Below are 12,762 nucleotides of genomic sequence, written 5' to 3'. Positions count from 1 at the left end.
GCATAAGTAGGAGGAGTTCAAAAACCAGTTTGTTTATTAGTTCGTATATTTCAAAAGCTCAAGAGCCATATACACAAATTTATGAAAAAAAAAGAAATCACCAACAGAACAAATGACAAAGCGTGGTTGGATTACTACTTTGTAAAGTATCAGAAAGCAGCAAAACAATCCCATGTAAGTATTTTCCCCTTAAATCAGAGAGCACCGGGTACTTCCGGAGAAAATGGTCCAAACCTTCGTCCTCATCTTTACAAAGAGGACATACACACCACCATTCAGGATCAACTATCTTTTTGTCGAACACCTTTTACTTGCTCTGGATTGGAAGGTAATTCGCCCTAAGCTGAATCCATCGACATAAAATCATAGCCGGTAAATTGAATTCAAAATAAGTTTCCCCTTCAAAACTAGGTTTAGCCTGATCATAATGATTCAATGTTGTAGAATTTAAAACCAGCCCTTTCCAATACTGAATTTCTTGACCCTCTAAGATAAATCGTACCTAACTTTCTAAATCTATTGGTAGATCACGGGAACCAAGATCATCATTTCATAATTAAGGCATTCCCACTCTTTCTAGTAATGACTGAATTCGGGATGGCCACGACGTTTTCTAACCATAATTCAACATCTGATAATAAGCTGCTCTTACTAGTCTGTCTTCATTACACATAATGAGCTTCAACCACAATCTTAAGCATCAAAATAGACCTACGTAGTTTTAACGAAAACAGGCCCATATCACCTTTCAGAATCTGTGAATGAGTTGTCTTCTGTGACCCAAACAGTCGTTTATAATACTGGAGATGGAGGGACTCGCAACTTCTGTGCCCCTTCTCCACCCCAAATCTCGACTCCATATTCTATGACTGGTAAAACTTTTGTTTTACATATCCTTTTATGCATTTGTAGGTTTTTAATTCCCGTTATCGTCGGATTTCTGAAAACTGCAGACATGGCCACTTTACCTCTATTAATTATTTCATCAACATGACTCTTTAAACTTCCATTTTGTGATAAAACGAATCCTAAATATTTTATTCTTTTACTTACATTCATTTCCTTATTATTAAATATAAATCTTAAATTATCTTCGCCGCTTGCTTTCCTTTTTTTTTAAATAACAACTTCACACTTTTCAACTTTGAGACTTAATTTTTTCATCTGCAAATATTCTTGTATGAGACTCAGAAGCATCTGCACATCTTGTGGTGTATTAGCCACCAAAGCAATATCATCTGCAAATAATAAGTTATAGTTTATGGGTTCCTGGACTAACTTTCGGACCCCATCTATTTAAAAAATCAGCAGCATCATTTATAAAGATATTAAACAATTTAGGAGAAAGAGATCTGCCCTGTTTTACTTCCAGCTTAATATTAAAACGCCTAGAAAACCTGTTACCAACTAACACGATTCCGCTCACACAAATATACATACTCACGATCAACCTCACAAACAAATGAGGGAGGCCAATTCTAAAAGGCATCCTTCAATAGCTCTCTGTCGACACTCGAACGCCTTATAAAGGTCCAGAAATCCCACATAAAGACAAGTTTTTCCCTTTCCATACTTATCAATTACTGCCTTTAAAATAAATACTGTACCATCCCATACCCTGTCCGGAAACGACCTTGTTGTTCATGTATCACATTATTTTTATTTAACCATTTAGAAAGCCTAGTATCTAATATTTTTTTCATTACCTTACTTAAAGCAGGGACATGCGCTATTAAACGATAATTATTGTGCACCCTGGGGTTTCCTCTCTGAAAAAGCGGCATAAGCAATGCTCTCTTCCAATCATTTGGCCATCGTCCTGAAGTTAACACCTTATTACAAAGAAAAACAATTATAGACATTAAAAAAAATGCTTAAATAACGTTACTGGTACACCATCAACACCTGCAGCCGAACCTTTTTTTAAATTATTGAATACCAACTTAGTCTCGTCATTACTCACTTCCCCTACTAAAATGTAATCTTGTTCCCTCATAGGATAAACAGCCATCTCTGGGGTGTGTGCTACCTCATATATATGTATATATATATATAATAATAATATATATATATATATATATATATATATATATATATATATATATATATATATAATAATATATTATTTCCTTTTTATTAATCTTTTATAATCTCTTCTTTATCTTTATATTCAGCTAATCTTAAATTTTGATCTCTTCAGCGCTATCACATTCTTTTAAATGACTCGGTAAATATCTCGGCTTTTCTTTCGTTAACTTGCATTCCAAATCAAAATATCGTTCATTCTTTCTTTTATTTTTTTGTCAGGTTACACGGTTCCGCACAACTGCCCTATATTGGTCATGATTTTGCTGAAATGCGTCTAGGGCCTTAATTAATTTCGGGGGGAAAATTTCTTATGTAAAATATCACAATTACCCATACGTCTAATACCCTAATGGTTTTACTTTATATAGCCAATAAAATAAAAGTTGTCTCGGAAAATAAAAAAAGGGAAAAAAATGTCGTTCTGTCGTTCGGGACGGATCTTCACTTAGTGAAGATTAGTCCCCTGGTACAGATATATAAATAAGGAATATGCCAGTGAAAAAATGATGCCTCAATATCAAAGAACTACTTCATAATATTATTCTATTTATGTATTTTTCCTCGTCTTTCTAGTTGGCCCTTGATTTAGTCACCGTTGCCTGTCAATTTTTTCAATTTTGATACAAGTTTTGATGATGGGAGGTTAGGTTATATTATATTTTTTTTGGTTTAATATATTATTTTGATGTCAGTGTTATCTTCATGTCTTAGCAACTAATATGACATTTGGTGTATCATCCGTATTGATATATCCTAGATGGACTAAACCTTTTCGTTCTACAAAAGTAACTCGAAGGTTTGCTTTTGTTTTTAGTAAAAGGAAGATTAAAAATCTACATCAAGACCTATACTGCCTTCATAGGGTTTGTAGATCCGGTCTGTCGGTACAGAAAAGGTTCAATCGTGTGGAACGTGTTGCCCTACCTAGTTCTAAGTGTTAAAAAGGCATTATTACAAGTTATATATATATTTTATATATAAATATATATATATTGATATTTGTATTTATAAAATAAGAAGATAATCTTTGAATTAAGTAATTTATTTATTAATACCAAACGAGGTAATGATGCCTCAGATGTCAAAGGAGCCAACCATGGAAGACTTCCAGTTTTTAATTCTTTTTCCCTCTTCCTAGGAGTTCATAGTCCCCTATCGGGTGTACCAATATACTTGATATATGTTACTTTTATGTCATGTCAATGATAATTATGCCATTATATTAGTGGCATGTTATCCATTTTGATATATTCTAGATGAAATTAACCTTTCTACAAAAATAACATAACCTAAACCAACCTAACCTCGTCTAACCAAACCTAATCTACCTAACCCCCCATTATCAAAACTTGCATTAAATTGAAATATTGACTGGCAATGGTGACAAGTCAAGGAGAAAAAAGGTATTTCGGGCATTATTCAATTTTCGGACATTCATCGTAACATTATATATATATATATATATATATATATATATATATATATATATATATATATATATATATATATAATATATATATATATATATATATATATATATATATATATATATATATATATATATATATATATATATATATATATATTATAGTCCTCTAGATAGGATGTGAAGTAATCATTTTTTTTGTTATAACGGGTATAATGGTGGGAGATTGCATTTTTCTTTTTTTCTTTTTTTTTTTTTTTGGTTTCCTGTCTTATTAGGATGTTAGTGTTATCTCTAAGTCATCGTAAGCATTTTACCCGTTTAATAATACGGATAATATAATGATGTTGATTATCACTGTTTATTAAAATAATTCAAATAGGGATTTATCCTTATTTGAACTTTTATTTGTTCCTTATGTCATGTCAAGACGACTTTTATGCCATTTGGTGTAATATCTATCTTGGGTTTATCTGAGCTAGACCTTTTCGTTCCACAAAAGTAACTCGAAGATTTACTTTTGTTTTTAGTAAAAGGAAGATTAATAATCTACATCAAAATCTATACTCCCTTTGTAGGGTTTGTAGATCCTGTCTGTAGATACAAAATAAAATTTGATTATGAAACCTTAGTGTTGCTCTGTATGGTCCCGATTATTGAAGAGGCGTTATTACAACTAAATATATACTTTTTTCCGTTTATATATAACGGGTATAATGGTGGGAGATTACATTCTTTTTTAGTTTCCTGTGTTATTAGGATGTTAGTGTTATCTTTAAGTCATGTCGTAAGCATTTTACTCGTTTAATAATACAGGTATATAATGATGTTGATTATCACTGTTTGATTAAAATAATACAAATAGGGATTTATCCTTATTTGAACTTTTATTTGTTCGTTATGTCATGTCAAGACGACTTTTATGCCATTTTGGTGTAATATCCATCTTGAGTTTATCTGAGCTAGACCTTTTCATTCCACAAAAGTAACTCGAAGATTTGCTTTTGTTTTTAGTAAAAGGAAGATTAATAATCTACATCAAAACCTATGCTCCCTTCGTAGGGTTTGTAGATCCTGTCTGTAGATACAAAATAAAATTCGATTATGAAATCTTAGTATTGCTCTGTATGGTCCCGAGCATTGAAGAGGCGTTTTTACATTATATATATATATATATATATATACATATATATATATCTATACATATATATATATATATATGTATATATATATGTATATATATATATATATATATATATATATCTATATATATATGTATATATATATATAGATAGATAAATGATAATTTATTAACATTAATCTTTCAATTAAAAAAAAATGATGCCTCAATGATGCCTCATATTTCAGAGAATCAACTATCCAAGATTACTTTTAATTTGTTCTTCTTTTTTTCCTCTTCCTAGGAGGCCCTAGTCCTTAATGATAATTTGATGGTCACATTAGTTTTTGGTTTGTCATTGATATTAGTGTTACCTATTGTACCATTATGCTCGTGGTGCATTGCTCATTTTTGGTATAACATAGATGGACTCAAACCTTTTCGTTCCACAAAAGTAACTCCAAGATTTGCTTTTGTTTTTAGTAAAAGGAAAATTATGAATCTACATCAAAACCTATAATCCCTTTGTAGGGTGTTTAGATCCTGTCTGTAGATACAACAGAAAAGATTCAATTATTCAACATTATAATTGACTGCTCTATTGTTTCTTTACAAGTTATGATTATATTTTTAATATGTAAATCAGAAATAACGATAACAATAATATTCATCATCTTCTGTTATTGTTTTTATTTTATCTTCTATGCTTACGTTGTATGACTGCTCATTAGTAGCCATGCTTGATTTTATTCTGATGCATTGTAACTAGGTGCAGCTTATTCTTGTTAAAAAGGTACTTTAAAACCCACTTGATAAAATAACAAAAAATCTTATGGAGATAAGATTTTTTGTCTTTCTATGCCAAAAAAGGACTGTTAGAAAAAAAGGAAAGAAAAAAAAGAACCCTACTAGTGCCTTTGCTATAAGAAATTTACCGTTTTTGTTTTTATAGGTAGAGGTCTTTTTTGGTGGTTTTGAACCATCAAAAGACGAAGAAAAACTGAAGAGTAAGCCTCATGTTGTGGTCGGAACACCTGGTAGAGTCCTCGCATTGGTCAGACAAAAGCGTCTTAATCTTGGCAAGCTGAAACATTTCGTTCTGGACGAATGCGATAAAATGCTAGAAGCCCTGGGTGAGTATTTCGATGTTTCATATTTGGACTTCCAAAATTAAAACGTTATGTACGTTTTTTAAGCTTCCAAGTGGAAGTAATTATAATGACTTCCAATCAGTATAATCTTTGCTGTATCAAGGCGAAACCGGGAAAGCCCTGAAAAAGCCATGAATTGGTTGAGGTCTAAAAAGTCCTTGGAAAATTTGGCAATAGTTTTGAGTTTAGTGCCACAAATTACTACAATTACATTAGGCTTTTGTTCAAAGTACAGCACCTATTCGGCCGTCCAAATGTAAAGACGCATAGATACACTCTTCATTATTATGAGAAAATCGTCTTCAAGGTTTCTCAAGTTTTGCGGCACTTTTCCCACCTATTGCGCCATACTAGACACAGGATTGAATTGACAAATTTTTAGGATTGGTTTTAGACAGTGTTATTTGCAATTATGCAAGTAAGATACCTGCCAAAGTTCGCTGATACAGTTAGATGTCGTTTTTTCAATTTCGGCTGGGCAAAATGCTGCAGATTTGTCAGACAAATCTTTGCTGGGGGATTTATTAGGAAATTCTTGCATATACCATTCAATTCGCCTCTTGGGAAAATTGGGCCTATTTTCCCAAATTAGGTGACAAATTGCAAGGAATTCTTAAAAAAACATCTCATCCAAGTTTTCAGCGAGGCAGTATGAGATAAAAAAAAGTATATTCACCGAAAAGTTGCTCTCTATTGAGAGACACGGGAGAAACCTATTTAAGCCCCATTTATAATGAACTAATTAATTCTGATCGTTATTACTTAAATGAAAAATTTCTCGTTTTGTAACCTAATCTAATCTGTGATGATGTTTTACCTGGAAAGTGTTTAGCTTTTAAAAATGCTCTGTATAAATTGAAAAATTGAATTTTCCCATTCAGTACTGTATTTTTTCATTCAGTTACCCTTTCACCGTTACATGGAAAGGGTCTTAAAATTTTGGTTGTGCTTTGTTTTAAGGTTTGAAATTTTTTATAGTATCCTTGGATTTCTTATTAGTAATTTTTATGTTATTATCTTGCACTGATAACGGTCAAGCTGAGGTCTTGACCGAAATATTTGCATTTTAGTCCATATTTTTCACTGGCTTGTATAATCCTCGTTTTTTACTTTTTTACTATTTTTTCGTTTTATTATGATTAGCCAGTGTGGTCTCAGAAATTATTTAATTGAATCCATGCAGATAAATTTTGAATTTATTTGAGCTGCCAGTGTCAATTCACGGTTTTTGTAGTTGCTTTTTACCAATTCAGATTTGTGGTGGGATATATTTCTTTCTATTTACTTTTATTAAGGATAATGTTTCCTCTGTTTGTTTTTAATATATTATTTTTCTACTGTCATTCGATAGTTGAAATGAATATTTATCCATCTACCGAATTGTGTTTGTGAACTTAGCTTTGATTTTTTGTTGAGATTGAAAATGCATGAAAACCATGCTACAACACAAAAAATGGTCATTTTAAAACAAGTTGGATTATTCTCTAAGGAAAAGTTCAACTAGTTCAAAAGATCCTCCTACCAGATAGATGAAAAATAGTGAACCAAATGCGGGATCTCTTATGTATTGGGCCCCTCCTCCAAGTGTTAGAACTGTATGTGCCGATGTTTAGTATGGTTTATGAGAAAACAACAGTGACCAGATTGTTTGGGTATTTCTTTGTTTTATTCTCTGCTATTAGGGAGCAATTTTTTGCATAAGTAAAGTTTTTCTTAGTCATCAAAGATTCAACGGAAGTATATTTGATGCTAATATATTCATTTCCCTACTATTTCTGCTATTTAGAAAAGAAGATAGTTAAAATAAAAGAAACTTGTAAACATATTGAAAACTATTTAAGATAAGAGACATGAAGATTACAATGGGCTCTAAAACTAGAGTGTTCAAAAAACGTTGCACCACGTCGTTTGAATTACCACAACTAAAATCACAATCAATAAAGCATCACCAAACAACCACCAATAGCATGTTATTTCTATGGCCTGGTTAAAGTCACAGCCATGCAACTCACTATCAATAAAGCATCACCAAACAACTACCCAATAGCATGTTATTTCTACGGCCTGGTTAAAGTCACAATCAATAAAGCATCACCGAACAACCACCAATAGTATGCTATTTATACGGCCTGGTTAAAGTGCCTTGTTAGTTCTATTGGCTAGCAAGTCTCATAAGCCAGGAATATTAAATTTGATCAGATCATCAGTTGTGTCTTCAGATCAATTGAAGGTCACTTGATCTTATTGAACAAAAAGACAATCATGTGTCTTACTGATCAAATATTTGATTTTTCGTATATGTTCAAAGAAGTCTATGAGCTTATATTCAGTATACAGGTTTTTTCATATAATTTGTTTTGGCAAGTTTAATATTTTTATATAAGTTGTATTTTTTTTTCTGACAATTCAAACTTACCGAATATTCTTGTTTTCACGTGTGCTTTAAAAGTCCAAAACAGTATACAAAGAAAGAAAGATAGGATGTATTTGAAATTGCTCTGAGAGAAAACAATGGTGGTTTTCCCATAGAAACTCACTGAAAGCGTGCACACAGAAAGGGATTTCTTCCATCCTGAAGGTGATTCAAGGGACACCTCAGATGAATAATAATGATCTGAAACTTAATTATGTCGTGTAATGGTTCGTGTACTCCCCTTTTGTAAGTTTTTCTCTCACCCCTTTGTAAGGATTGGAACTATTTGATGGTAACATGAGAAATACCAAATTCAGGGACAAGCTTTTTTCTGCTTACTGTTTTTTTTTTTTTTTCGCCCTCTTCTGATTTTTTCTTGGGTAAGTTTAGTTCGTCCTTTTACTCATTTTGTTTATCTTACTTACATTTTTTTTTTTCTGAACAGACCTGTGAATTATGGGAAAAGTCGATGTTTATTTTTCTGTTTCTATTGCAGACATGCGCCGAGACGTTCAAGAGATCTACCGATCGACTCCTCATCAGAAACAAGTAATGATGTTTTCAGCCACATTGTCTAAGGAAATTCGGCCCGTCTGCCGAAAATTCATGCATGATGTAATTACCAATTCAATCTTCTCTATCAGTATTTTTTCTCCTCTATGAAAGATAAATCCTGCACTGCAACAAGTTAAAGCATATGCCAGGGCCAATGTGTAGATATTCAGGAAATGAGCCAATCCATTGAAGAATCCATTAAATAGCATCCAATAATTGGGGGTATTTGTTTTTGGGACTTCTTAGTAGTGAATTGCTTAAATCTTGTGTCCGACATCAAGATCGTCTGGTGATGCTGCTCATCTCCGTCTCAGATGTATTTTTGTGACAGGAACTAATTCTGAGTTGATTTTCGTCCTTCAGAGAGGGAACATCGACCCCTGACTAAGTAAGAATTCTCACTCCCAAGGTAAATTCAAATAATTTTCCCTTCTACAGGATGGCTCCAGTCAAATTGGAAAATGGACATTTCATGACCATACTGGATTTTTATTTTTTGGTTTATTTCCTTAAGACAGGCAAGCCTCTATATTGTGTATTTATGTTGGTGTGTTCATATTACTTAACTAGTTTGTTGGACGACAGACATGACAAAGAAAATAGATAGCCTATACTTTCATGAAAACTTGGAAAAACAGCTTGTCCCTTACCCCAAACGCAAAATCCCTCTTAAAACCCCCCCCCCCAAAAAAAAATGTGTTACCTTTTTATTGGAACCTACTGGTTGCATGTTATCCCTATATAATGGCATTTATTCGCTTGCCTTTTGGTTTCGGGCAAAAAAGAAATATGCTCTGTTGTTGTTCATTATTAGAAATTCGACTGATTGATTTTAAAAGTACTTCGGAGTGACTGTTACCCGTCGTATAGCATCGCGTGATTTTTATAGGTAACAATTGGCCAGAAAAAACAATTTTGTTTCGACTTTGCATCAATTCTAGAGTATGTTCCTTTTCTGCTATGTTTAACCTATATAGATATAGGCTATATTTAACCCATGTGTAACATTCTGGTATATTTAACCTATATAGCCTATATTTAACCTATAAGATGAATGCTTTAAATGACTAGAAACTTTTTATGATTTGAAAGCTGCGAAGAAAGAAGAAATAAATGGTAGGCAGAGGTTATATCATGGAATTACAGATTATTTAGTTTTGGAAATCTTATACGCATAGGTATGTTAAACAATTGTAGATGTCAGAGTAAAGTGATTGAGAAATATCTTAAAGAAAGTTTCTAAAGCTTTTATATTTTTAGCTTTGAAGCTTTTTTTCCGTATTAGAGGCAATAGGGTGGCTGAAAAGTGTTGATATTGTTTCTTGTTATCTGCTGTCATGGATTAGTTTATTTGCTCTGATTTAGATTAAAAGCAAGGTCACAGAATCCATTTCAATGTTTTTCGTTGGACATGTTGCTTTCATGCATTTGTCAAACCAAACTATAAGACTGCTCAACTACATCATTTACTGCCTAGCGCTCCTACTATATTGACTGATGCTAGGCTCATATAGAAAAAAAAGTGCAGTCAGTCAGTAACAAACCAAAAAAGAAGGGATTACTCTCTTAGTTTTATGATATAACAATTTTAAATTGACATTATGTTCACATAGGATTTTCTCTTCCATGGCATTTGCTGTTGTTTAGAAGAAAAAAAAACAACTAAATTTGCAGTGAAAACAAATCCAAATTTACAGGGACGTTGTCGTATCTGGGGGAAATTGCCTAGTTGCACAGTAAAAGTTTACATTTTTCCAATTCAATAAATTGCTTAAAAAAAACAACTAAAATTCTCTAACTTGGCAACTAAGCTGCTGTGACAAGCGAATATTGCTCTTGTGTGAACATAAAGTTTAATTGAGGTATTACCTCTATGGTCCAAATAATGCATTGTTAGGTCGGATTTCAATAGCACTTTCTTTAACTGAATACACTATGCCATGTTTGCACATATTCCGGCTCTTAGTGGGAGAAGATTGAGAATACGAAACGTGTGCATTTTCTGGGTTGTGGGGATGGGTGTACGTTCTGGAGCGAAGTTGCATTCGTTTTTTGAGCCTTTAACTGAATATATTATGTTATTAGGTGTGTATAAATTTCGATGTTTAGTGGGAGAGGGGTGAGAACACGAATAGTGTCCATTTTCTGGCGTCAGTTTGCTGATTTTTTGGGATTTGGGGATGGGTGTACGTTCTGGACCAAAAAAGTTGCATTCGTTTTTTAGCATTTAACTGAATATATTATGTTATAGGTGTGTGTAAATTTCGATGATTAGTAAGAAAGGGATAAGAACACGAATTTTATGCATTTCTGGTGTGAGTTTGCTGAATTTTGGGATGTAAGGACGGGTGTACGTTCTGGAGCAAGGTTGGATTTGTTTTGAGCCTTTAACTGAATATAAAACAGTTCGTGGTAACGAACTGTAAGTAAGGAGCGATTCGGCTCAATAGTAACCGAAACTGTAAAAAACAGAATTTGAATATCAGTAGATACACCAAAAGAATCAGCTTATTCTGCTGATTCCAAATATATAAGGTCCATCAAGTGTTACCCATCAAAAGTTAAGAGCCTGAGAAAATTTGCCTGATTGTTGAAATGGGGTAAAACAGACCCTACAATTAAAGGAATCTTAATAAAAATCACTGTCAGATTTAGCGTACCAGAGAATCTTGTTCTAGAAGTTTCAAGCTCATATCTGCAAAAAATGTGGAATTTTGCTATTTTTGCCAGAAGACGAATCAGGGTTGCGTGTTTATTTATTTATTTATTTTTCTTTTTGTTTTTTCCCCAGGGGTGATTGTATCGAAATAATGGTCCTCGAAGATCGGAAGAGGATGCATTTGAACGGAAATTATGAAGTTTTAGAGGCCTATTTCAAAATTTTGAAGTAGCCATTTTGTTCAGTATAGTTGAAAGATCAAATAATTATGTCTGTAGGTGCAAAATGACCCTACACAGTCCGTGGGGAGAGGCCTGTAAGCTACGAAATTCGCCCATTGTTTGCGTATTGTATTTGTTATTGGAAAGTATACAGACATTTTTTAGGGGGGGTGTGCTTGGGGTGGATTTCTTTAGGGAGAATCTTCCTTGGGAATGGGAATTTTGGGGTGGAATATTCCGACAGAAATGTTACACTGGGGGGATCTGACAGAATTACTATACGAAGTTCTTTTTAATTGTCTTACATATTATTTGCCAAATTTTTCATGTGGAGATGATCCAGGGGCTTTTTTCGCGTGTTTTGATTTCTGGGAAATAATTTCCACGGAAGGGGGCATTTCTGGAGTGATTAATAAACCGATTAGACAATAAAGTCTTACTCAAATGAAAGAATGCTAAGGGCAATTTTCCAGGCTAAATCTTCCGCTAGGATTTTTACAGGGAGGGGGGATTCTCAACGAGGAAATGTCTGGAGGGAATTTGAAGGGGGGCACTTTACGTTGGATGAAATTTCCACGAAGGAGTTTTACGCGAGGGGGAGAGGTATATTTCATAGAGGGTGAGCCTGATTTACCGGCATTATTTGAAAACGAACAGAAATCATTCCATCCCTTCACCAATCATTCCGAGCAGCCCTTCACTTTGATCTTTACGCTAAAGTTTGACTGTCCCAATTTTTTAAGAGCGTCTACTGAAACACGGGTGGTGTTTAATTAGAATAGAAAGCTTTTTTTAAGTGTCAACAGCTTTAGCGTAAAGAGCAAGGCATTTAGAAGGGGGCAACCCTTCATATACGGAATAAATCTGTCAATATTAATATGCAAATTGTGTTTTAATTTTTCATGTACGGCGAGCCATATTCGAACCTGCATTAGTGGGAAAACGTTCAGAAATTAAATTAAAGAAAAAACAACTAAGTTTTCTCAACTGAAAGTAAGGGGCGACATTAAACTTGAAACGAACAGAAATTATTCCGTACATGAAAGGGGCTGTCCCCTTCTCAAAGCTTCACTCTTTACGTTAAAGTTTTTTTATTGTTTTAAAAAGTAGAGTTCTGACAACGAGTCAA

General features: G+C 33.3%; 1 protein-coding gene across 1 annotated transcript in view; it reads left to right on the top strand.

Annotated features, from left to right (window-relative positions):
* Window positions 1-12,762, top strand: part of Hel25E (ATP-dependent RNA helicase 25E) — a 49,115-nt gene that overhangs the window by 17,118 nt on the left and 19,235 nt on the right. Inside the window, exons 4-5 of the mRNA XM_089094300.1 lie at window positions 5,587-5,767; window positions 8,695-8,813. Coding sequence (XP_088950426.1) covers window positions 5,587-5,767; window positions 8,695-8,813 — 300 coding nt within the window. The remainder of the gene's footprint in view (window positions 1-5,586; window positions 5,768-8,694; window positions 8,814-12,762) is intronic.

This window comes from Artemia sp. Qi Xiang Cuo, chromosome 9, assembly GCF_049724085.1.
Source record: "Artemia sp. Qi Xiang Cuo chromosome 9, ASM4972408v1, whole genome shotgun sequence".
NCBI classification, from domain to species: domain Eukaryota; kingdom Metazoa; phylum Arthropoda; class Branchiopoda; order Anostraca; family Artemiidae; genus Artemia; species Artemia sp. Qi Xiang Cuo.
Note: the sequence above shows the minus strand (reverse complement) of the source record. Positions and strands in the feature narration are given on the sequence as shown.